This window comes from Bombus terrestris, chromosome 11, assembly GCF_910591885.1.
Source record: "Bombus terrestris chromosome 11, iyBomTerr1.2, whole genome shotgun sequence".
NCBI lineage: Eukaryota > Metazoa > Arthropoda > Insecta > Hymenoptera > Apidae > Bombus > Bombus terrestris.
This window is the reverse complement of record NC_063279.1, coordinates 13,331,624-13,358,519: the sequence shown is the minus strand read 5'-3', so window position 1 is coordinate 13,358,519 and position 26,896 is coordinate 13,331,624. Positions and strand designations below refer to the sequence as shown.

Here is a 26,896-nt window from a genome sequence, read left to right as displayed (position 1 = left end):
GCTATCTGATACGGTGAAATTCAGTGTTAAACTTACAAATTAAGGATTGCCTGGTTAAGCAAAGTGACTGACGAAATCGCCCGACTAAGCAGCCCTTTAATTATCTCGTCCGTCTAAATTCGAAAACGGAGAGAGGGATAGTGTCCACTTTACTCGTATAATTAGTAGGACGCTCTTTAGATAGAGAGTAACTCGCTCTTTAACGAGACACCCGGTATTCTTGGCGGCTGATCCAGACGAATTAAGGAAGTAAGCGATTCGAAGAAACCAATAACGACGAATCGAGAGAAAGAACGAGAGAGCAAGAGGATATAGCTTGGCTTCTAAGAAGAATCGAACTACCTCATTACGTTAATTTCCCCGGAGATGCCTGCATTTTTCTGATTCCATCCGTTCATCGTCGCACGCCGTTGCTCCACTTTTTCTCTCTTTCTTTCTCCGACAAGAGTTAGAAGGGAGAGAGAGATTTTATATCGAGAGACGCAAGGCTGAGAATGAAACCATTTATTGCAACGTGAAGATCCGTAAGAGGTAAGGGTCCAGAATGCCTTTACCCGGGGGAATGATGGGACGAGCCGTCGCAGACTTCGACCTGCCCCCGGAAAAAATCAAGGAAGAAACGCAGACGGTGAAAATGAGAGACACGGAGAACGTCACGACAACGAGTTACAGATCCGAGGAAAACCGAACTAATCGTCGTTCCAAGATAGTAGTCAGTATAAGGAGACGTAGATATAGATCTGTGCTTTGTGGTGTACGTTACTATTGTTCATAACTATTAGGACACTTTTCGGTTCCATATAAGATGAAATAATTTGTTTAAATCATCCAGCAAATCATTGGCCGATCATGATTTTCCATTCGTGCAAGGTGACCACGCAAAAGTTTATAAAAGCTAATTGTAAAAATCACAAGAGGATTCGATTGAAACTTGCAAGGTACTTTGCTTCGATTTCTTATGCTATACACCGGAAAGTTGCGTGGACTTGTTTGCAAAAGTTTCAAAGTAAGATCAGATGTAGGAAGTAGGACGTGTTATTGGTTCCGTTTGCGTATTTTCTCGATCCGTGTAGAACTTCAAATTAAAAGTTACGATTCAATAATACAGACATTTCTATAAGGCTTCTGCTATGTGGATCACGTCGATGGAAACTTTCATATACGTGCAAACGTACAACATAGTTGTATATACATATACTGTATGCTTTGATTTTTATTAAAAAATATGTTTCTAATGAAGTAACCTTACTACGATTTTTTTACGTGTATTTCCAGTAACTTGATGGAACATGCAATTTAAAGCAATGTTTCTATATACTCCAATCGCGTAGTCTGTTAGCGTGCTTTCTCCATCACACGAGGAATTATTCTCGCGCTTTAGGCCTCTAATTTATGTTTTCAGCGTTACGCTTTGGAAATTCACCGGGTATCCTCTGGATCGCCCAAGGTCCTCTTAAGAAACGACCGGAGAAATATTCCCGGCAAGTCTCGCTTCGGCGGTTAATTAATGCAGCTACATTAAGAAGGAAAGATACCGTCGAAATCCTGTGATTATGCAACTCTTCTCCTCCCTTCAACCCCTTCGAATCTCTCTATTCTTTTCTTAAGCTGCAAGTACACTGTACATATAGCAACATACGTTACATAGTAAAGTTATATAACATGTTTCGATAATAAATATACTCAATATACTCAAAGCGGCATCAAGTAGGAAGCAAATTGTGTGATGTTGTCATAAGAGCAAAGTATTATAGGCCTAATCAGAGCCCTGTGAGATCAATGCAAGAGATCTACAGGCTATGTTGTTCTATTCCATGTGGGGCTTCATTGAAAGCTTGTATTCTACCGTACAGAAATACCATTTTGATCTATTTGTGGTAATAATAATATGTGAATTTAACCAAAGTGTACAAATTAATGATAAATTAACAATATAATAAATAATTATTACCTTCTTAGTTAAATTGATATATAAATTATTAGTACCAAGTATTAGTTAAATTATTATACAAATTTGACATTTTAGTGAAATTTTTCATACAAAATTGTAACGAAACATTCAAACTCTAAAATCTTCTTTCTCCTAAAATCGTGATTTTTTAATTTATTGTTGCAGCAAATGAGCGATACGTACTCTTGAAAGTTAGTGTAGTTGCATCAAGGCTGTTGAATGCCTATGTCGTTTCTGGTTCCCTTGAGCGTTGTTGTTAGCCCATAGCCGTAACATAGAACACCGATCCAACTTTGTCTCCTTGGAGAGTAGAGTTGTTGTTGTCTGAGAATATAGGCGCCTTAATACCGCGCGAAATGTGCTACCGGATATATGTTCCGGCATGCCGGAAACAATAATCGCGCCGGTAAGTGCGCGTGCACAGGAGAAATCGAGCGAGTTTAAACGGGATGCCTGGAAGTTTTGTGAACGAACGAAGAAACCGGGGGTCGTGTTCAACCCCTTTCCTCTGTTTTCCGATTCTAGTTTCTCGGTTGAGATTTCGACCCTTGTTAATTGCTTCGTATTTTAGAGCAAGAGTACGTTCGTGTAATCAAATACAAGAAGTGGTATATCTTAAGTAGGATTGCTTTCTTCTTTTCAGCTTTTCCAAGCAATTTAATTCTTGCAGAAAACCAATTTAGTGTTGTATATGATCTTTTTAATGTGTATGTTTCCTTTTTATATTGTTAAGGGCAGAAGTAAATGTAAAATTATTTCTAGCGTATGTAAGTATTAGCAATTTTTATCCTCGATCTCTATCGAAATTTTTTTCAATTTTTAACAGTCATCTGTCCTGGCGTATAGGTATATTATATCAATTCATCGTATATATTCGATATTCTGTTTTTTGTAAAATTATGATATTTTTCAATATCGACTATCTTCTAAATATTTTTTTCATTCGCTACCATATATACAAAAATAAATTGCGCCTTCGATTTTTACTAATTCAATATATTGTACAATATTTATTTGCAATGTGAATATTTTGAAAAGCAGGAGTTTATTTTAATCTTGTAGCGTTTATTTCGTCCGATTGCATGCATGATCCATTATGCCAAATTTCGCGGCTACATTTGTCGGTGTTCGGAGGAACACAAAGCATTATTACATACTGACAAGTATTTTGTCGAATGCAACTGAATTCAAATTCGATGCGTTGTTTGAAATTTAGAATCAAAATCGATTTTCTCTTTTCCATGTTATTTTACATACAAAAGTATGCTGCTTAATGAAAGCGTTATACATCAATAATCACATGAAACCACGAATATGTTAGTATATGTGTACCCGTTTTCGAAACTGCATGGGTCAAAACACAGATGTATTAATTATACATATACTATCTTCGATACATTTTTAAAACAATGACCTGAAATTAATACCGACTGTCAAACACGCTATGAATTATTTTGAATAATCCAGTAAGTTGCGCGCAAGTTATCAACTTTCCATACTTCGGAATTTTTCGGCAATAATCGTCAGTGATTCGGACGTGTTCGCTATCCTTCGGCGCGGTTTTCAAGTCGCGCGACATACCAGCGCTATATAATAATACAAAGCTCTCGCCAAGTTCTCCGGTCGTTTCTACATTTTCCTCCTCCAGATTCCCTCGTTTCTTCGTCCCAATTCGGTAAGATGGCAAAAGGTGGCGTCGTTATATGTTCGGCTAGAGAGAATCGCGAGGAGGCTAACAGAAAGAGAAACAGAGATGCAGAAGCCACAGTAGGGCTTTAACTATATCTTCGCAGTGGTGAAACGACCGAGCCACGATATTACAACCGCAATGCGTACCGTTTCCTGCGACGCATGCGCTTCCTGCCTATGGGCGCGCATCCGGCCTAATCCTCGAATTTCTAACAGTGGTTCACAAAATATTTAGTTAGTTATCAGAAAACATTGACGAATCTTATGTGTATATGAGACGTTTTGGAATTTCACGAAAATACTTATATATTATCCCTTAGTGGATACTAATATTTCATACATCTCTAGCTTCTTAAAGCTAAGAATTCGAGAGTCCTACGAAAATAATTCCTGAATGTCCTGATTATTAAGAATCCAGAAGAATGCTAATTCTAAAATTTCGTGATTCTAAAGGGGCTAATTAAAAATACAAAAGTTGTACTGCTTCACGCTTGTAGAAAATCTTATCTACATATGGCCGTCGTATCTAGTCGAAAGCAGTGAAAGCATACGTCAAACGTACGAGTCTAACGCTTGTAGGAAATCCTACTAACAGGAAGGAAGAAGAGAAGATGGGAATAGAAGACGTGCTGGTTGGAACGAAGGGAACTGAGCGCAATTGCCGATATATCGTTAGTACGAGAACCGGATGTTAAATGGGGAATTATACCAGGTGTAGAGAGAAGGTAGTAGAAGAAGGCGGAGGGCAACCAGCAGGAAGCGTGTAAACGAGCAAACGTGCGAAGATTCCGTCGATCGGTATCTCGACGCAGTGAGCTCTCTTCGGGAAAGCAAATGGTTTTCTGATGAAGGAATGTTACTCTTAGAGGTGTAATTATTGGTGGTAATTTGTACTCTGTGAAAGATTCAGGTTTGTAGCTGATGCGTACCGATTCATAAGATATCCATGCATTTCTGAAAAATTTAACTGTACGATTATGTATAGAATGCAAAGAATATTCAAAAATGCACGAAATAGTATTTAATACGTGTTTCTGTATATACAATGTATATAATATATGTATAAGTACTATAATATATACCCTCAGACCCTCAGAGGGTGAAACATATTTGTTTATTCATAGTAGGTGTATTTGGTTCGATCTTTATCGCCAATTATTACAATTCAAGAATCTAGTAAGAAACATTCTTTGTCATTTTTATCATACCTTGCAATATAATCAGAATGACAAAATCCTTCATTTATATTCCCTTCAATTTGTAACATTAGAGAAATTAATAAAAAAGTCGCGCCACTTGTGCAAGAAAGACTTGAAGCATCGAGGTGCTCCTTGTCGTCGATTGCTTCTAGCACCTGTATTCTCGTCGTATTCGTGTCTGTGTAGAGAGTGTCGACCTTCGAAATTCACGTGCATAATCCGTAGACTGGCACTGGGCCGAGATGTTTACGCGTTCAAGAGCACGCACACGTGCTTGTAAGTGCGACGACGAGGAATCCCACGCGGAATTCGGGTCTGGCCCTGGTAATTTACAACCGGGACAATTGGTCAGGGGATGTAGCCGGCGTGCAACAGGGGATAATGTAGTTCCCGGTACGTTCTCGCGAGGACATTACATTACGAGTACGAGGAGAACGACACTACCGCTCCACGCGTAGAAATGTCCCATGTCGCGCTCAACGTGTTGTTACATCGAGATCATTGAATTCAGCGATCATACTGATTACGTTGCGTGTTTTCTGTATTAATAAAATGCGTTTCTACATCTGTACTTATACTGCAAATATTTATGCATCTATAGAAAAATTAGACTTGCAAAAATCTATAGGACGAATATAATATATAGAAAAATATAAAATATCCAAGGTATAATGCTTTTATAATATTTAGTAGATAAAACAAATCTTTTCCGATGTCTATCTATAACTTATCGGTTTGTAAAGCAAATTGCGTAGTTAAAATTTCATTTATGAAAAAAGGTAGGTTCCTAAAATTAGCTCAATCTGTGTTATAATCGAGCATTATATGTATAACAATGTCCTCCTTATCCGTCTAACAACTTATAAGTACCATTACGATAGAAAAGAAGTTCGTAAGTGCGTTCACGGCAGAATTTCGAGATTCTCTCAGGATTGTCCTGCTAGCTGAAGCTGAAATAAATTCCAAGACCGTGGTGGATAGCTTGCAAATTTATGGTAATGCCGGATCACGAATCTCTCAAATGAATTTTATTTAAAGTTTCTTACGGGCTCGGCCGCGGCGCTGTGGTTTGTAGGAAAAACTTTCGAATTCATAAATACAATTTGAATGATTTTCATTATCCGGTATGAGATTTTCATCACGACCGAGTAGACAGGCATAATGATCGTTAGACGTTCAGGAAATCGTTGGATATGAAAATGGAAAGCTTGAAAGCTCTCCTTGAGAGATTCCTTTTTTTCTTCTCTCTTTTTTAAGGTTGCTCAGGAATGGGATACCTTAATTGGTAAAAGGACGTTGAATCTTTTGATTTATACGGTCTAAAGAGATCAAGATTTCAAATGGCTTTTCATGAAAAGGAAACAGTGTAGACGAACAGAAATGGTTTTAGTATATTTCTTTAAATATTTCGTTAGTTTAAGAATATCCAAGTTCTTGGACGATTTTATTATATCAATACCTGATTTAACGTACTTATAGCCCGTCACAATAGTCTGCTTAAAAACACACTTTGTTACAAAATTATTTATATTTACATATCAATATATGACGTTGAATTTATTCAGCATTTTTAATTAATAATTACTGTAGATATTAATATTAACGACAATCATAATTACATAAATATGAACAACAATATTAACAAGAATATTAATTGGTTATGCATAAAATTTTATAGATTTATCGCCCATTTACTTGTAATATCACATATATAATGTTAATGTTTATATTTATTCAATTAAGGAATCGTTTTCTAAATGTTCACTAGCGTGCAAAAATACATATAATACAGCCAATTAAAAGGATAGTTTTCATAGACTATAAAATTAGCTATTGCACATGAAAATTGCTTATCATATATTTTACCAATGATCTAAATAAAACATAGATGATGAATAAATGAAACATAGATATCGTAATAATGTAATAGGGACTGACGACGCAGTTTAGAGGTAAAGTTGTGCTTAAAGAGCAAGAATGTGTAACGATCTAGCCCGTTTTCAATGGTTCTGCGACGATCCCATTTTCGGGACAAAGAAGTTCCACGGTAAGCGGCAGCAAGTGTGATAGGGTATAGAGTGGTAAGGCGGGTTAGAGTAATGAAAGGGATGAGGGGGAACAATGTGGGTTGATGGATACCAAGCTCTTTACACAGTCATCAGGGACTGTGACTGAGCCAACCGGAATACCATTTTCCTCCGTAACGTAAAACATTGTGAGCGTGTATCCCATCCTGGTGAAAGACGATGAATCTTAATCCTCCTATTGACACGTCGAGTTTCAGTGATTGTTTATGACGTAATCTTTCCACTGGAATTATTTCGTTTTCTCTTTTCACCCTCTATTAGACGTCGAATCACCGATTACGTCTCAAATCTTTAAACAAAGTTCTATATTTTGTAAAATATAACTAGCGAAATATGATTATGTATATTACGGATTATTTATGTGGACGTTTTCACGTGGATAATTTTCAAGTTACGCTTAAGTAATCGCATCGCTAAAACTTCTTATTAAATTTAGTTGCGAGATTTCTCTTGAGAAATATTAAAAAAAAAAACATTGATTTCAAAGGTATCGATTGTCATATTTTAGATGTTAGGTGTACCTAATCTTCTCCTATAATTTTTATATCGGAAAAATGTGGCAACGATATTCATAAAACATTCGAAATATATTTCGTATTTCCAATTTCATATCTTTGAATTAAAGAATCGTGTAGACGAAACAGGGTCAAAACCGAAGAGTCGTCCGCGTAGTTGGTAGTTTTATGGGAACTGGTCCGATCTTGAGAGAGTATCTAGCCCCGGGGCGAAATACGCGCGGTAAAGAAGCATATGTTTCAGTACCTACATTCCGCAAGTTTTAAGTTTCGAGTGATGCTCTCGCGGATTTTCAAGAGGTCGCATACTTTTGCGCCTGTACTTTTCGTGGCGCGGCGTGTCGGCGGTGAAACAACCCCGCAAGGATGAATAACGCGTGCAAACCCGATCCCGCTGGCTTGTATTCATGCCAGTCGTTCATATTTCGTCGACAACCTCCTCGAATGCTTTTTGGGTCGAGTGGTTCCCTACGTATCCAGGTATTTTCCAGCGGGCAACTTCTCCGCGTGGCGAAAGTCTTTCACCGAACCCAGAACGGGGAAAAGACCAGCGCCGCTTGAAAATCTTTTTCATGCCTCGGCTCTTGGTCGCTATGCGCACAGTTTCACCCGAAAAGCAACGATTCTGCTTCTCGCTGAACTTTTCTAACGAATCAAAAATGTTTTGTCGCGGCTCCCTCGCTGATGAATGCTTGTTATCAAGAAACTCGTGATTCTTGAGCTGCGTGAATAATGACGGAGTGGCTTTTTATTTTACATTTGTTTGCTTTGCTTTTTAGTTTTGGTCTTTTTGATATAAGTTGTGATTTTTTTGCGAGTAGTCTAAAGAAACTTGGAAATTTGAGGATTTCAGTTACACCACTCCAAACATTCGAAACTGAAAATTTATTAGCGAAGTTATTGCATAAAAACTTCGTAAATGTCCCAAGTTAATAAAATTCGATTAAGAATAACCATTTTGTATTCTCGATATTTTGCATTCTTTAGTATTCTCCATCTCAAACATAATCAAATCTCTTCAAGCATGATTAGTTCATTTGTATACATACATTCCTTATCTAAAAACATTCTTCCAAGTACTTACGATAATATTTCTTCTTCCCCCTAAAAGAAGGCAAACACACGAAATATGGATTGAAACTGAAACTGAAACTCGTATCGATGTCGAAAACATACAAATCAGTCGGCAGTTGGCATAATCAAGATAGAGTAGTTCCTTTTGTCTCGTTGCGTTTCCTGCGGATAATAACGTAAACGGTGGTAAATCAAAATGATCGATGTCACATGGCGCACGCGAGGATTCCAAGGATGTGGCACGAGGGGGGAATCCTCTAAAGAACATGGAAAAGGGACTCGAAGGTAGAGAGACAGTGGAGGATAGCTATTACTATCAATTTGCATGCCTCCGGTCACTCGACCTGCCTTTATCGTCCTTTCATCTTGACGATGCCAGGGGCTTATTTCCGCCCATATATTTCTTGGACCCCAATAAGAGACTCGCCTTTTCCCCCCTCCTTTGTGTTCTACTCTCCGTCATGCCACCCCTTAAGAATAACACGAAGAATTCGTCGCTCGTCGTTTCGAAGTGCATGCAAGTTTATAAGCTGGTGATTAGACCGAGAAACGCTTGTGCGTTTATGGGTAAATCGAAATGTGGAAAATAGCTTTTTACAATATTACGTATATCTAAAAGTTTTATTTTCCTAGTTTTAGTTTTTTAACAATTTGTACAATTTCATAATCAGCATTTTCACAGTTCTTCGTTGAACGGGATAGTCAAGTGGTTTAACCTTAACCTAACCCTTCCATAGAAATAATCTATCCTTTCCTTTCTTTTACACTTTCCAAGATACCATCGCTCCAAAATCTCGTGGCTCCATTCTCTCGGCAATGGAATTAAACAATTACTCGGGGGCCACATTAAACGACCTCACTTTTATTCGAATAGCGCGCGCTTTGTTCACGGCCCTTCTCTTTTTCACGGTGGACAGCGGGTGTAAATAACAAAGAATGGTAGTTAAATCTCATTGGCTCGTCCATGTCGAAAAAGAGCATGTTGGGATGAGTCGTATAGTCGAATGCATGTATGTGTATCGAAGCATCCACGTGGGAGCAATGCATCGGAGAGCCAAGAAGGGGTTGGCAGAGAGGGCGGTTTGCCTCTCTGATTTACACCGGGCCAGACTTCTTCTGAATATTTAACGGTGCAAGCCTGAACATCGCCCGGTGTTCCGTCGTCCCGCTGATCCGGATTAAGGGAAAGTGATAAGTTACCCAGAGCTTCGTATGCGACTTCCACTCAGCGGCTGCTGTTTCGCTTTTCATCCCTCTTTTATTCTTCTTCTCTTATGTCCCCGTCTGTAGTAATACATATATATATACTAACTTCGTATCTCGATCTACTTCCTTCTTTAAAAGAGAATTTTGTATGTATATTGATCTGTTATGAAATTTCAACGCGTTTCTAGTAGTAATAGTATTTATTACGGATAGTTTTGTTTTCTACTATTTTCGGATATTGGATTTTTACGGTTGCAGTTTAGTCAATTATAGATATTAACACTCTGACTGCCACGCTGAAATTACATGAAGTTTTGCCACGGGAGTATTTTTATTATGCAAAGCATATAATGGCAAAATAATAATAAATTGATGATATAAGACAACATTCTTCCAGAATGGACCGTTTATCCTATTGATAGTCACGGTTGATCACCTTGGCGCCTTGCTAACAGTTGATAGCGACATATTATAACAAGTCTTCGTTTATTTCAACAAACCATTCGCATTTGCTATTTCGTAGTAAGCAAAACGTCCAGAATATATTGTTGAAACGTGTAGAAGATATTAGTAAACAGTATTTGCTCATTCTATATATAATAGTAAGATATGTGCGCAATTCTAACTTCAATTACATGATTATAAACCAGCATTTACGATAATTTTCTAAGGTGTGTTTATAATAATATTCGTAGATTACCCCTCAAAGATATGGATGCAAACACAGTGCACCGTTATATGCAAGATCTGTTATCATTCTTTTTTCTTATTGATGTTCTAATAACAATGTTTAATTGTTCAATGGGACACTTTTTGTTTCAAAGTATCTTCCATTATATCTTCCATATAGTATCTTCCATATCAGTTATATTCAAAATGTTTCAAGCGCTCCGGTCACCAATGACCATCGTGGCGTCAAAGGAGAAACCGTGGCAGGTCATATATGACCAACGTGGCAGTCAAAGTGTTAATGGTGATTATACAGCGGAATATATCTCTTGTAGGTAATATTTCAACATTATATGTATCTCATAATAAAAAATTCATCGTGGCACCACCGCCAAATCTTGTCAAACTGGCGTGGCATTCAACGTGTTAATATAATATTCGGCTGGTCTACATTAAATGAAACTTGAAAGTGAAAAATGAAAAATGAAACTTGATATATAAGTATAAATATAAAGTAATTTCCTTGTTGTTCAATGTACTTCTGTTCGACCGTATTCGCGGCGAGATGCGTTCGCAGTATAGCGTGTCAACGACAGTCGTAATTTCTCGTCTCGATACGATAATCGACGCCACGAATCAGCCGATCGCCTATTTCGGTTAAAATAATAGGGATGGTTCACACCGAGTTAACAATTACAATATCGCTTATCACTGAGTTATCAATTAAAATATAACTATTTCTTTTCAACAATCTTTGAAGAATATAAATGTCTACGAATGTTATGTGTGATAGATGTAGAAAGTGTTTTTAGCAAAGCGTTATTCTTTGACGATGATGTCGGGAAGGAAAACTAGTTATGTGTGGTCGCCCCCCCCCCCACCAAAGGTCATTCGCCCGTGGAAGCGGTCATCGAGTACCTCTTATACCATGTTTCGCCGTAATGGGCAATAACTCTAAGAAGTGTCCCATTTTTCAGTATGTATTGTATAAATTAAGGATCTTGATAGTAAGAAAAATCTCTAAATCTTACGTAATTAACACTAAACCTACCCACATTTCGTGTCTACCTATTCCTACCGTGTACGGTCAAAACGACCGGTGATTAAAGAAGTAATAGTTTTTATGATTTAACTTAGATAATGGTTAATTTATAACTAAATGTATATAAAATGATGAACTTCCATAAAATTTCTTATTCAACTTCGCTGCATTTTTTACAGATTATCTTATTATCAATTGTACATTTGACGCATAAATATTTCCCGCATTTTAAACAAATTTTCGTAATTTTGTAACCTTTACAATTTTTTACTTGATAAGTTTTTTGTAGTAATGAATCTGAACTTGTTGATAGTTTTATTGCATGGTATTTTTTCCTGCGATTCTTTATATAAAAGTAATGTATGCACCAGATTTATAACAATTTTGTGAATTCTCTGTAAATTGGCCCCATACTGTAGATACCATTGCAAATTTATTGGTTCGTAAACGTCGTCTTCTTTCGCTCTTCTTATCAGGTCGTATAGATCTCATAACTTCAGCAAAGTCATTGCTGCTAATTGTTTTTGAAAAAAATGCAGTGTCTAAATTTTATTCCACAAATATGAGATATCTAAATTCTTTGCCTGATATGCACCGCGGGCATATAGCAGAGCAATAAATGCACCTAGTTTTGTTGCATCTAGCTCCCTCTTAGTCCCCAATACTCTAAATGCTTCTCCTTCCTTACATTTTATTATATGATCCTTTAGACGGTGATCAACGATAAGATAAAATGCCGTCTTTACTTATGCTTTTATTGTATGCCGTTTAGCATATCCCTAAAAATATTATGAACTGATGTCCTGCCAGGTTTGGGACTTGCGTCTATTTCTTTCCAAACTGTTCCATCGGGTCGAGTCTCATTCTCTGCTGTCAACGATAATTTCCTTCCGTTTTTCCCTTACGTAAACGCTTATTTATAATATTCAACTCTGATTCGGTTGTAAATAGCTCTTCATGTGTTGAAAAGTCTTGACATTTTTAGGGTAAATATTTATCACAGAACAATACCATGTGCGGAATACAAAATTATTGTTAAATCTGATATGCTTTACTTTTCTTTTTATAGCAACATTGCATAAAACGCCCTGAATGAGGTGCTTTCTGTCTGAGTTTTAGAGATAACAAGTTTGTATGTCGACTAATTGACTAACAAACTGAGATGTATTCTAGTTGAAAGGACAATAGCAAGTAAGAATATGGTCTGTTACGGCGATATTTATACGAAAATATTAATGAGTATTGACCGTTCTCCACCAACGGTTACTCGAGGGTGGAGTTGGGAAAGCTTTTCCAGTGTTTTATCGTAATGAGCAATAACCCTAAGAAACTTCTCCAGTTTTAAAATGTTTGTAACAATGAACTGTAAAAAATGCTAAATTTTGTGGCGGGTCCTTAGGATTATTATTGGCCTGAGTTGATATGTCTTGACAGCTGGTGGCTATCTTGATCGAGGGATGGATTATGTTTTATGACAAGATTACGGGTATAACAGCAGTTATTATTTATTATTACTGATTTTGTTTGTCATTTGAGCTAGAGATGGCTTTTTCTTTGTACTGATTGCATTTATTTTAAGAATAACTAAAATATTTTGTCGGGCGGTCAAAATGACCGCTCACGGTAGGCAAGGCAGAGTACAACTTTTTCTCAGAAAATAAAAGAGCAAACTAAAAGTAAATACCGAAAAATATATTGTATGCATGTTTTAAGAAAAGACAGAAATTATGAAGCGATATGATAAATTTTAAATACGGTTAAATTTATGTAAAATTTCGAGAGCGGTCAATTTGACCGTCGCTGGTAAGTTTTTTGTTAACGGTTCCTTGAGGATCCGAATAAATACGTCTAAACAGCTGTTGGACATCTTGGCCGTAGAATGGATTAGATTATATGGTAGGGTCACGAGACGTAATATTTTCATTAGTACATACATTTCCAAGTGTATTCTCAAACTTGTTTTAAATATATATATATATATATATACACACAAAACTCTGTATATTATTAAAAACGAAACGTTATCTTTCGTAACAAAAATTGTATTACTTTAAGTCGATTCTTGTTAGAGCTTCGAAAAAGTAATAATTTCAAAACGATTGAAATTAAATTATATAATTCTATCATTCACAGTAAATAGACTACAGGTAACAACAAATAACACTAAGTATTACACACTCAAGCACTATTTATTGTTAGATAATATCAAATACATACTTCTACAAAGATTAATTGAAAAGAGATGCTTATTTTACACGACTATACTCTATGTAAATAGATATGCTTAAGTTTTGTTCCCACTGTATGCTATCATACATTCAAAACTATAACTGCTTAGTGAATTTTTTTCTCGATTGTACCAGTAGCTTATAATTATAACTGTATTCTCGCCAATTGACCACGGATACCCGCCATTTAAAAGCGAATTCTCGACATCTGACCATGGATTCTTGCCATTTAACCATAAATTCTCGTCATTTATCAAAGATTTGTCGCCATTTGTCCAAGAATTGTCATAGTTTATCTCAAAAATCTCGCCATTTATAAACGAATTCTAGAAATTTGTGCATAAATTCTACCCCTTTGACCACGAATTGTCCCTATTGGACCACACATACTTGCCACTGATCCACGGATACTCGTCGTTGATTGACGGATACTCGCCGTTGATCGACGGATATTCGCCAATTGAACGCAGATTCTCGACATATGACCATGGATTCTCGCCATTTAACCACAGATTCTCGTCATTTATCAAAAATTTGTCGTTATTTATCAAAGATTTTTCGTCATTTGTCCAAGAATTATCGTCATTTTCCCAAGAATTGTCGTAATTTATCTTAAAAATCTCGCTATTTATATAGCGAATTCTGGAGATTTGTCCACGAATTCCCGAAATTTGTGCACAAATTTTTCCCATTTGACCTCGAATTGTCCCCATTCGACCACACACATTCGTCATTCATTCACAGATACTTGTCGTTGATGAACGGATACTCGTCGTTGATGAACGGATACTCGTCGTTGATGAACGGATACTCGTCGTTGATGAACGAATACTCGTCGTTGATGAACGGATACCCGTCGTTGATGAACGGATACTCGCCGTTGATGAACGGATACTCGTCGTTGATGAACGGATACTCGTCGTTGATGAACGGATACTCGTCGTTGATGAACGGATACTCGTCGTTGATGAACGGATACTTGTCGTTGATGAACGGATACTTGTCGTTGATGAACAGATACTTGTTGTTGATGAACGGATACTTGTCGTCGTTGATCGACGGATTCTCGACATCTGACCATGGATTCTCGCCATTTAACCACAGATTCTCGTCATTTATGAAAGATTTGTGGTCATTTATCAAAGATTTTTCGTCATTTGTGCAAGAATTCTCGTAATTTATCTAAAAAAAGCTCGCCAATATACAAGAATTCTGGAGATTTGTCCACAAATTCTTCCCATTTGACCACGGTTGTCCCCATTCGAATACATACACTGGCCATTCGTCCACAGACACTTATCGTTGATGAACGGATACTGGTCGTTGATCTAGCTATACGCGTCGTTGATCCACGTACATTCATCGTTGATACTCGAATTCTCGATCTTCATATACGATTTCTTGTTCTTCATGCACGAATTCTCGTTTTTCATACACGAATTCTCGTTCTTCATACATGAATTCTCGTCGTTCATAGACAAATTCTCGTTGTTCATAGACGAATTCTCGTTGTTCATAGACGAATTCTTGTTGTTCATACACGAATTCTTGTAGTTCATAGACGAACTCTCGTCGTTCATAGACGAATTCTCGTTGTTCATAGACGAATTCTTGTTGTTCATGCACGAATTTTTGTAGTTCATAGACGAACTCTCGTCGTTCATAGACGAATTCTCGTTGTTCATAGACGAATTCTCGTCGTTCATAGACGAAATCTCGTTCTTCATACACGAATTCTCGTTGTTCATAGACGAATTCTCGTTGTTCATACACGATTTCTCGTCGTTCATCCGCGATTTCTCGTCATTCATAGACGAATTCTCGTCGTTCATAGACGAATTCTCGTTGTTCATAGACGAATTCTTGTTGTTCATACACGAATTCTTGTAGTTCATAGACGAACTCTCGTCGTTCATACACGAATTCTCGTTCTTCATACACGAATTCTCGTCGTTCATAGACGAAATCTCGTTCTTCATACTCGAATTCTCGTTGTTCATAGACGAATTCTCGTTCTTCATAGACGAATTCTCGTCGTTCATACACGATTTCTCGTCGTTCATCCGCGATTTCTCGTCGTTCATCCGCGATTTCTCGTCGTTCATCCGCGATTTCTCGTCGTTCATCTGCGATTTCTCGTCGTTCATCCGCGATTTCTTGTCGTTCATACACGATTTGTCGTCGTTCATACACGATTTCTCGTCGTTCATCCACGATTTCTCGTCGTTCATCCACGATTTCTCGTCGTTCTTCCACGCTTTCTCGTCGTTCATCCGCGAAGTCAGTCTATTCGTCCAGACATTCACGCCAGTTGTCCACTGATTCGCGCCAGTCGTCCACGAATTTACTTCCGTTATCGAGGAATTCTGGAAGTATGATGGAATCCAATGAGCGACCTCCTCCCTGGTTTCGCAGCGTTTTGATGCGTTTGTCGTGGTGCTGCTCCACTGCTTTGTTTCCTGTTTTTCTTCTGGAGCTAAATGTGAACAAAGATTTCAGTGATTTTATTCTACATTATTCATGAACAGACATTTAAACCATAACGGTTTATTAATGAACAAAGACTCCAATGAAATTATTACATGATAAGATACTAATGACGTGCATCATTGAATTGAAACAAAACAAGAATGCGCGATATGAAGTTTGTACTTCCGACCAGTCGTGGGGTAACGCGGTCGCGAGGAAGCGCGTCAACGGGAGCTACAATTCTAAGAGTTGACACCGCGAATAGATCGATCCCCTGATTTCTTTTGAGATAGTAGAGGTGGTTGAGGTGATATAACGCTGCGATTAACAGTGTTATAAAATATGCATTTCCAACAACTTTACATAAGTTAGTAACGCCACTGCTTAAGATATAGGTTTTTTTATATTTATTTATTGAAATTCACAATTTGTCCAATTTGGACATTTGATAGAATTTTTTAACAGTTATATTAACATGTTGGTGGCTACCCTCAGCGGGGTACCATCCTCGCGTTTGTTAGGTTATATCCTTTATGAGGTCTGCTGGGTGCTTCCTTTTTAGCCTTCTGTCCATGTTTATGGTTTCGAACGTTTCCGCAGCTAGCCGGTTTGAGTGTGTTGCTATTCTTGATTTGTATTTTTCTGAGTATCTGCTAATTTTTTCCTTGACCGTTGGGATTCCCAGGTCCCTCCGTATGTCATCATTTCTAACGTACCATGGTGCGTTTACTGTTGTTCTAAGAATTTTAGCTTGCATTGTTTCTATTTTGTTTATATAGCTCATTGCTGCTGTCCCCCATAGTGATATTCCGTACGTCCAGATTGGTTTTATGATCGTTTTATATATTTTTAATTTATTTTCTATGGTTAATTTGGATTTTCGGCTTGTTAGCCAATGCATTTGTCTCCTTATTCTCTGTATTTTTTCTATCATTGATTTAGTATGCTGTTTCCATGTAAGTTGTGTATCTAAGTGGAGTCCTAGGTATTTGACATGCTTTGTTTGTGTTATATGCGTGCCGTTTAGAAGGATGTTTGGTGATATCTTTTTTCGTAGCGTATATGTAATATGGTTGCATTTATTGGGGTTTGCTTTTATTTGTTTTTCTTGTAGCCACTTTTCTATTTTTGTGATATGTTCTTGTAGTAATTTGACTGCCGTTTCTGGATTCGTATGCCTGACTAGTATAGCTGTGTCGTCCGCGAATGTCAATACTGTGCTGTTGGTAGTTGTTGGTATGTTCGCCGTGTATAATGTGTATAGTATTGGGCTTAGGACGCTTCCTTGTGGTACCCCGGCCTTGATGTCTTTAACTTGAAAATGTGTGTCCTTGATTTTTATTACGAAGGTTCTGCTGCTTAGGTAGGATTTTATTAATTGGTGTATTTGCTCCGGGAATTGTTTCCTAATTGTTTGTAGTAGACTTTCATGGTTAATTTTATCGAATGCTTTCTCTATGTCTATAAAGAGGGCTGTGCAGTATTCCTTGTTTTCTAGTGCTACTATTATTTCGTTTATAAGCCTGTGCATTTGCTCTATCGTGGAGTGTTTGTTTCTAAAAACAAATTGGTGTTCCGGTATTAATTTTTTTATCTCTATTATAAGTTTTATGCGGTTATATATGTAGTATCGTGGACAAAAGGCCTAAGATATCGGTCGAACCATAAACAATGTCGCGAGAGCTGAGGCGCCGTCGGGTCCATCAATGTGTCGTCGGTCCTTTCAAGTGAATAGTTTCGTAGAAAAGGCCTACGTGACTCTGGCCACGGGTCTTCGCGGAACACATGCGTGTTGGGACTAAAAAAAGACAAAGGGATACTAACCCATGGGGTATTAGTTAGTTGGGAAATCAGTCAGTGTTAGTTGAGAAGTCAGGAGATTTGCGGAATTATTTTTATTTCTTTGCTGGTTGGTTCAGGTGTAGTGGTTGTCCATGCTGCTTTTTGGATAGTTTCTGTCAATGTTGTTACTGCCTGTTCGATGTGTTCGGGAGTTTTCAATGGGATATTGCAGATTATTTTGCTCTCGATTATTTCTTTAAAAGTTTGCCATTTGGTGGTTTTATTGCATAGTATCTCTGGATTGCTATAAAGTATTGGTTTGTTTCTATATTTAATTATTATGGGTGTATGATCGGAGCTGAGCTCGAGGTTGGGTGTTATTTTTAGTTTATTTGTGTTTAGTCCCTTTGTGACTGCAAAATCAAGTAGGTCAAGTTTTTTATTTAGGTTAGTCAGCCAGTATGTCGGTCTACCTGTGGATAATATATTGAGGTTGTTGTTTCTAATGTATTTTTCCAGGGTTCTACCTCGAGGTGTAGTAATTCTTGATCCCCATAGCGTGCTTTGAGTTGTAGTCTCCCGCTGCGATGTACTTGTCCCCTAAGTGTTGGAAGTACTCTTCCCTCATTTGTGATGTTATTTTGTGTCGCGGAGGTACATATACTGCTGACAACGGGAAGTAGTTGCTGCTAGTTTGAACTGTAACGGTGGTTGCTTGTATATATTCCTTATTAACTTGGCTGTGTAAATGATGCTTGATATCGTTTCTTATTATCACTGCGGTCCCTCTGTGCGCTTTTCCTGATGGATGTTTGGTATCATATATGGTGTAATATGGTATTTTCATGTAGCTTTTTGAAGTGAAGTATGTTTCTGAAACAAGTAATATGTCGATATTGTTGTTATACAGGAATGTTTTAGTTTCAAGGGCCCGTTGTTGTAGGCCGTTTGAGTTCCAGGCTGCTATTTTCAACGTGTCCGTTTTTATTTTTTGCTTAGCATGTTTGTAAGCAGTTGTAGCATGACTGTGATTTGTTGAGTTTGCTGTTTTAGTACTGCGTTTTGTTCGTTTATCATTTTAGTTAGCATTTCGGTGTTTTGATGGATTGTTTGAGAAGTTCCTTGATTTCTGTAGTGTCGTTGCTGATGTTGTTGTGATATTGGTTGTCAGAGAGTGATGATTGGCTGATTACTTACGCGTAGCCTCGGCTACCAAAAGTGTTGGTGTTGCTGTGGTTAGTGTTCATTGCGTGCTGTGAATTTGGTGTTGTTTCAGATTTTGTGCCGTCCTGTTGCGCTTGTAAGTTATTGTATGTCCTGTTTCGTAGCGGCGGAAACAGTTTACGTTGTAATTGTTTCCTGACTTCACACCCTTCATAGCTGGCTGGGTGGTTTCCGTTACAGTTATAGCATCTAACTTCTATTTTTCCTGTGAATGGGCAATGTATTGTTAAATGGTTTTTTGCACATTTAACACATGCCAGGCTTCTGTTACAATAATTTTCTGTGTGGCCGTATTGTTGGCATGCATTGTGGTATATATATTTTGTAGCGTGGTGGTTCCACTGTTACTATTGTGTTTAGAATTTTTTTGATTTCGTAACTTTCTTTGTTATTGGTTCTGGGTTCAAGTTCTATTAAGAATAATGGTAGCGGTTCCTTCGTATCTTGTTATATTGTTTATTGATCTTGTTTGATGGCCAATTTTTGCTAAGTTCATCACTTAATTCTTTTGTGTTGATTTTTGGATGCAAACCTCTTATTACTATTTTGTAGCTCCTTTCCGCCTTGAGCTGATACGTGTGGTATATAGCATTTTTTTCCTTTAGTGCTTTTATCACTTTCCTATAAATTTCTGGCGCGTTTTTTGGGATTTTTACTTGTTCAATTTTTGTTTGTTTTATTGTGTAGTTATCCTTCCCGACTATATTATTTAGTGGATTAATAAGCGGGTCTCAACAAATATTGGTGCTGGTTTTGCAATGTGAGTTGAATGAGTTGTGGTTTCACTTGTCGCTTTCACTTGTGGTTTCAATGTCTATTTCTTCCGTTAGTGAGCTGAAGGAGTTTCTTAATGGTAATTCTTGCAGCCATCGCTGCTTTTCTGTGTCTAGGTTTCCTGCGACACTTGTGCTTGGAGTTATTTTACGTTTTTTGTTGGAAGTTACTACCTTCCAGCTTTCATTCTGGTGGATTAGTTCGTTGTTGATTTTATTCTCCTCATTATTTTTTTATGTTTCAATTTCTATTTCATTTATAGCTGAGCACTCCTGATCTTCGTTTAGTGATTGTCTTAGATTTGTTGTATTTGTAGCTCTGTTTATGTAATACGTTTCGGCTTTTGTTGTTATTTTTATTGGTGAGATTTGCTGTTGCATTTTCCACCATTTGGCGATGGGCATTGTCGTTAGTCACTTTATTTTCACCGATTGACGCATTTTCACTGGAAAGTTCGGTATATAGGTAATTTTTGAACGACGGAAGCGGATTCGTTGTTCACACTTTTCGTTATGAAATGTGAGGACAAGGATCCGCGATACCCATTGGCTATGGCCAGCGTTGATGAATGAAGATAGGAGGAGTAAGCATCCTACTAATGTAGCTCATGGGTGACCTTGTTCATGGGAAAACCCAGACATTTCCATTAGGTAAATGTCCGGTTTTTCCCATTATATAATTACCAGCTTTTCCGTAATTTCTAATAGCGCACAACAAACCTAAGGACTTTTCTAAGGACCACCCGTAAATCGAAAACATTTAAGGATTTGCGCGTGAAAGATGAATAGGAGCATCTAAAATTACTTAAAATTACTTAAAAAGTCTAAGTTTATGGTGGGACCTTAGGTTTGTTGAGGGTCTAAATAACGGTCAGCGGACCCTTAGCGACCCAATACCGAGGGACGTTGCACGGTTCCTATCACGCGACGTAACAAATTTTATGAATGGTTTATTAAAAGCCATTACTTTCTTGTTAGAGAATGATAAACTTGTAGTTTGAACAATGATTGACTCAAACTACTGATGGTTTGTGTCAACATATTGATAGCAACAAATTTACATCTAAATACACATAATCGCGAATAAACTGTGAATGTTTATGCATTTATTCTGCATACACGCTTTTTTTATTGCACGTATAAAAGTAAAAATTCCTAAACATTCGTAGTCTAGTCGTAATACTAACATACCTGCCACGGAGTTTTCTTTGGGAAAGGGGAAGCGTGCAAGAATACGTGCTCGAAGCTCCATTGGATCTGTAGGGACCACCACGCTGTTCTCCACGGGTCTCGAAGTGCCATCAGGATCTGAATCAGGTGGAGCGCTGGGCTTCATGTCCGAACGGTCTGGTATGATTACTGTTTGTTTACTAAAAGTTGGATTGTACTTCGCCATTAAGTCGACCACTAAGCGCGTTATGTTAAATAAACTCCACACGTTAGTTTCGAAAACGAGTCTATACAGGTCAGCAGAATGTGGCTTCTTGTTCTTGAAATCGTAGATATTTTCGTAGCCAACAACCTTAGCGGAATTAATTAGTGTTTTCACCCCCCCCCTCCCCTGAGTTTCACCTTCGCAAGTTCAGTGATCTCTAATACGTCCTTGTTGAACCTCGCCTAAAAAGTTAAAAAATATCATACAATTATTCATTATGAAAACATTTCGTGTCATTGTTAATTCAGAGTTTCCTTGGAATATGAAAATTTTACAATGTGAAATTTCTATCGGATTACTCGTATTTTGATCGTTTTTACGTTTTGTTAATTATTATCTTATAAAGACATTAATATTATATTAGATTGATCTACATCAAATAAAATTTGAAATCCACCTAGGTTCTTTGATATATAAGTATAAGTACAAACTAATTTCCTTGTTATTCTATGTATTTTTGTTCGAACGTATTCGCGGGCAGACGCGTTCGCGGTATAACGCGTCAACGAAGGTCGTAAGTTGTCTCGTCACGATAAGATAATTGACGCAATGAATCAACCAATCGCCTATTTCAGTTAAGATAATAGGAGTGGCTTGAAAGATATTCACACTGAATTAACAATTAAAATATCGCTTAACACTGAGTTAACAATTAAAATATCAACACTGAGTTGTCAATTAAAATATCATTATATCCAACAACTTTTGATTACTACAAGTATCTACGAATGTTGCGAATGATATGTGTAAAAGTGTTCTTACAGAAGAGCGGATAGCTGGTATGTCTTGACCGAAGAATTGTTATTAACTGACGATCAGGTAAATGATATCAAACTACTAATAAGTGTCATCTCCCACCATCGGTCGCTCTTAGGGTGGAAGAGGCCCTGCCATACTGTACAGGGAAAGACCAACTTATCCCATGCTTTACCTAAATGTAAACTTTAGGTATGTATCGTATAAATTAGGGACCTCTGCAATAGGGAAAATCTTTAATTCTTATGATTTATGAGCAGTAAACCAGTTCCTTGGAATTAATGCGGGTCCGGGCAAATACGATTGAATAGTTGTTGACTATCTCTGCGGAAGTATAGATTAGATTATATGGTACAGTCAAGGGAAGTAATATTTTCATTGTAGTTTGCATTTCCAAGTATATTCTAAGACTTGTTTTAAATATGTATATTATAAATATATACACAAAATTCTTCATATTGTTAAAAACGAAACGGTATCTATCGTAATAAAAATCGTATTATTTTAAGTTAATTTCTGTTGAAGCTCCAAAAAAGTAATAATTTCAAAATTATTGAAATTGAATTAAATAATTCACTCATTCACAGTAAATAGACTTCTAAATAACAATAAATAACTCTACGTATTAAACAATTAAGTACTATTTTATGTTAGGTAATGTCGGATATATATTTGTAAAAGGATTTATTGCAAAAGAGAGATATGTATTTTACAGGATTGTCCTGCATGTAAATACGTATGTTTATGTTTAGTTGCCAGTGTGTTTCTGCATATATTCAGAACTATAAATGCTTAGTGGATCTTCTGCCCGATAGTACCAGTAGCTTAAATCTATAACTGTATTCTTACCAATTGGCCACGGATACTTGCCATATGAATGCGTATCCTTGGCATCGGACGAGCATGGATTCTCGTTATTTGACCACGGATTCACGCCATTTTTCAAAAATTTGTTGTTATTTGTCCAAGAATTGTCGTAATATATCGCAGAAGTCTTGCCATTCATCCACGGATATGTGTGGTTCATGAACGGACGCTCACCATTCGTTCGCGGATACCCACCATTCGTCCGCGGATACTCACCATTCGTCCGCGGATACTCACCATTCGTCCGCGGATACTCACCATTCGTCCGCGGATATTCACCATTCGTCCGCGGATACTCACCATTCGGCCGCGGATACTCAACATTTGTCCGCGGATACTCACCATTAGTCCGCGGATACTCAACATTTGTCCGCGGATACTCACCACTAGTCCGCGGATACTCACCATTCGGCCGCGGATACTCACCATTAGTCCGCGGATACTCAACATTTGTCCGCGGATACTCACCACTAGTCCGCGGATACTCACCATTCGGCCGCGGATACTCACCATTCGGCCGCGGATACGCACCATTAGTCCGCGGATACGCACCACTAGTCCGCGGATACTCACCATTCGGCCGCGGATACTCACCATTAGTCCGCGGATACTCAACATTTGTCCACGGATACTCACCACTAGTCCGCGGATACTCACCATACGGCCGCGGATACTCACCATACGGCCGCGGATACTTAGGCGTCGACGAATTCGCATCACTTGACCACGGATACTTAGGCGTCGACGAATTCGCATCACTTGACCACGGATTTAAGTCACTTATCGACGAATTTACTCCCCTCCTCCAGGAATTCACGCCAGATCTCCATTCACTCATACCAGCTGTCAGCGCATTTATTTCCGCCGAGGCATCCTGGAAGTATGATGGAATCCACTGAGGGACTTCCTCCTCTTCGGTTTCGCAGGGTTTTGATGCGTTTGTCGTGGTGCTGCTCCCCTGCTTTGTTTCTTGTTTTTCTTCTGGAGCTAAATGTGAACAAAGATTTCAGTGATTTTATTCTACATTATTCACGAACAGACATTTAAACCATGACGGTTTATTAATGAACAAAGACTCCGATGAAATTATTACAGGATAACATATTAATGACGTGCATCGTCGAATTGAAATAAAACAAAAATGTGCGATATGAATTTTAGGAATGGTTTATTAAAAGCCATTACTTTCTTGTTAGAGAATGATAAACTCGTAATTTGAGCGAATCAATGATTGACCATAACTACTGATGGTTTGTGTCAACATATTGATAGCAACAAATTTACATCTAAATACACATAATCGCGAATAAACTGTGAATGTTTATGCACTTATTCTGCATACATGCTTTTTTTATTGCACGTATAAAAGTAAAAATTCCGAAACATTCGTAGTCTAGTCGTAATACTAACATACCTGCCACGGGGTTTTCTTCGGGAAAGGGGAAGCGTGCAAGAACACGTGCTCTTAGCTTCATTGGATCTGTAGGGACCACCACACTGTTCTTCACGCGTCTCCGGGTGCCATCAGGATTTGAACGAGATCGTGAAGCGCCGCGCTTCATGTCCGAACGGTCTGGTATGATTACTGTTTGTTTACCAAAAGTTGGATCGTACTTCGCCGACCACTAAGTCGACCACTAAGCACTTTATGATAAATAAATTCCACACGTTAGTTTCAAGAACGCGTCTATACAGGTCAGCAGAATGTGGCTTCTTGTTCTTGAAATCGTAGATGTTTTCGTAGCCAACAACCCTAGCGGAATTAATTAGCGCGCTCACCCCCCCGAGTTTCGCCTTCGCAGGTTCAGTGGTCTCTAATACGTCCTTGTTGAACCTTGCCTAAAAAGTTAAAAAGTATCATACAATTATTCATTATGAAAACATTACGTGTTATTGTTAATTCAGAATTTCGTTGGAATATGAAAATTTTACAATGTGAAATTCCTATCGGATTACTTGTATTTTGATCGTTTTTACGTTTTGTTAATTATCTTATAAAGACATTAATATTATATTAGATTGATCTACATCAAATAAAATTTGAAATCCACCTAGGTTTTTTCGATGTATATAAGTATAAGTACAAACTAATTTCCTTGTTATTCTATGTATTTTTGTTCGAGCATATTTGCGGGCAGACGCGTTCGCGGTATAACGCGTCAACGAAGGTCATAAGCTGTCTCGTCACGATAAGATAATCGACGCCATGAATCAACCAATCGCCTATTTCAGTTAAGATAATAGGGGTGGTTTGAATGATATTCATACTGAATTAACAATTAAAATGTCGCTTAATACTGAGTTAACAATTAAAATATCGCTATTTCCAACAACTTTTGATTACTACAAGTATCTACGAATGTGTAAAAGTATTCTTACAGAAGAGCGAAAATGAGGTGAGTCACGACCGCAGGATTGTTATCAACTGACAATCAGGTAAATGATGTCGAACTACTAATAAGTATCATTCCCCACCATCGGTCGCTCTCAGGGTGGAAGAGGTCCTGCCATACTGTACAGGGAAAAACCCACTTATCCTATGTTTTACTGTAATGAAAATTTTAGGTATATACCGGATATAAATTAGGGACCTCTGCAATGGGGAAAATCTTTAATTCTTGTGATGTATGAGCAATAAACCAGTTCCTTGGAATTAATCCGGGTCCGGGCATATACGATTGAATAGTTGTTGACTACCTCGGCGGAAGTATGGATTACATTATATGGCACGGTCAAGGGAAGTAATATTTTCATTGTAGTATGTGTCACGTCCCGCGGCCCCCACGATCAGTAGGGCAAAAGTAAAATTGATAATTTCTTTCAAATCAAGGTAATTTAAAACGTTTATTTGAAACCGTGTTTACAGTATTTGAAATGAAAGACAGTTAGTGCCGCTAAAAGCTATATCTTGCGAAAACTTATCTAACCATGTTTTTATATTTACCTAATTATGTTTCTATAACGATATTAAGACAATTTAAATTGTAAACAAAGTCGGCAGTTGAACAAATGTTGAGGATCTTCCCAAACATTTTCAAAAGAAAGACCCTGACGTTTTTTCATCTCCAACGGATATAAATGTAGCGACTCAGAGAAGTCAGAATGAGAATATTTACCGTTCTCTAATCGAGTAAGAACATTTACCGGTCGTTTATCGCGTAAGAACAATAATTACCCTTCGTTTATCGAATAGTATACAATAATTGTTCGTTTATCGAGTAATAATAATTATCGTTCGTCTATCGAGCATATTAATTAATTACCGTTACCAAATAATTACCATTGTCTATCGAAGAGTTAATTATCGTTTTGTCTATCGAAGAGTTGGTTATTACTTTGTCTATCGAAAAGTTAGTTATCATTTTGTCAAACGAAGAATCGTTATCTTGTCAACTGAAGAATCATCATCTTGTTAACCGAAGAATCATCATCTTGTCAACCGAAAAATTTTATATCCGTAATCCACTATATAACGTAATATTATATTAATTTATAATATTTAATAAAATTATATTAAAAATTTTATATATAAAAATTATATATAATTTATATATCAATCTGTCAGTCAATTGTCAATATCGAAATCAAATAAGATTTCAAAAAATCATTACATATTGTAAATTTACTTTCGAATAACTTTAATCCTCTCCCGTGCCAGTATTCCTGCACATAGCAGGTTAGCCGAAAGTGGCGCTTATTGCCAGTTGCATTAAACGTTAGTTAACGCTACCTTCTCGACGGCAACTAAATAAAACATAACAGTAAGCATTTTAAAGTATACTCTATGACTTGTTTTAAATATGTATATTATATATATATATATATATATTTAAAACAAGTCGTAGAGTATATACGTACTTATATACATATATATATGTATACACAAAATTCTTTATATTGTTAAAAACGAAACGGAACCTTTCGTAATAA

The 26,896-nt window shown here is 37.3% G+C and overlaps 1 protein-coding gene and 1 long non-coding RNA gene across 5 annotated transcripts in view; one reads left to right on the top strand and one right to left on the bottom strand.

Annotated features, from left to right (window-relative positions):
- Positions 1–26,896, top strand: part of LOC110119680 — an 86,902-nt gene that overhangs the window by 12,686 nt on the left and 47,320 nt on the right. The window lies entirely within an intron of this gene.
- On the bottom strand, positions 13,603–25,409 carry LOC125385899 (uncharacterized protein DDB_G0287625-like). Of its 3 annotated transcripts, XR_007225636.1 has the most exons (5): positions 25,346–25,409; positions 24,381–24,805; positions 23,624–23,953; positions 21,100–23,455; positions 13,603–16,136 (listed from the first exon to the last, which is right to left on the bottom strand). XR_007225636.1 is itself a non-coding variant. In XM_048409856.1 (4 exons), the coding sequence occupies exons 3-4, from the start codon at positions 21,302–21,304 to the stop codon at positions 14,989–14,991; spliced, it is 1,353 nt and encodes a 450-aa protein (XP_048265813.1). In that variant the 5' UTR covers positions 21,305–23,953; positions 24,381–24,805; positions 25,346–25,407; the 3' UTR covers positions 13,603–14,988. The 3 variants fall into 3 exon arrangements, 2 of the variants coding, with proteins under 2 accessions (XP_048265813.1, XP_048265814.1); XM_048409856.1 differs by having other exon boundaries at positions 21,100–23,953; positions 25,346–25,407; XM_048409857.1 differs by lacking the exons at positions 21,100–23,455; positions 23,624–23,953 and having other exon boundaries at positions 25,346–25,407.

Coding starts and splice junctions, on each gene's coding strand:
- LOC125385899 (XM_048409856.1), bottom strand. CDS start 21,304: ATGGCGAAGTACAATCCAACTTTTAGTAAACAAACAGTAATCATACCA. Junction 16,137..21,099: donor CAAAGAAAACTCCGTGGCAG/GTATGTTAGTAT, acceptor GTTCACATTTAG/CTCCAGAAGAAAAACAGGAA.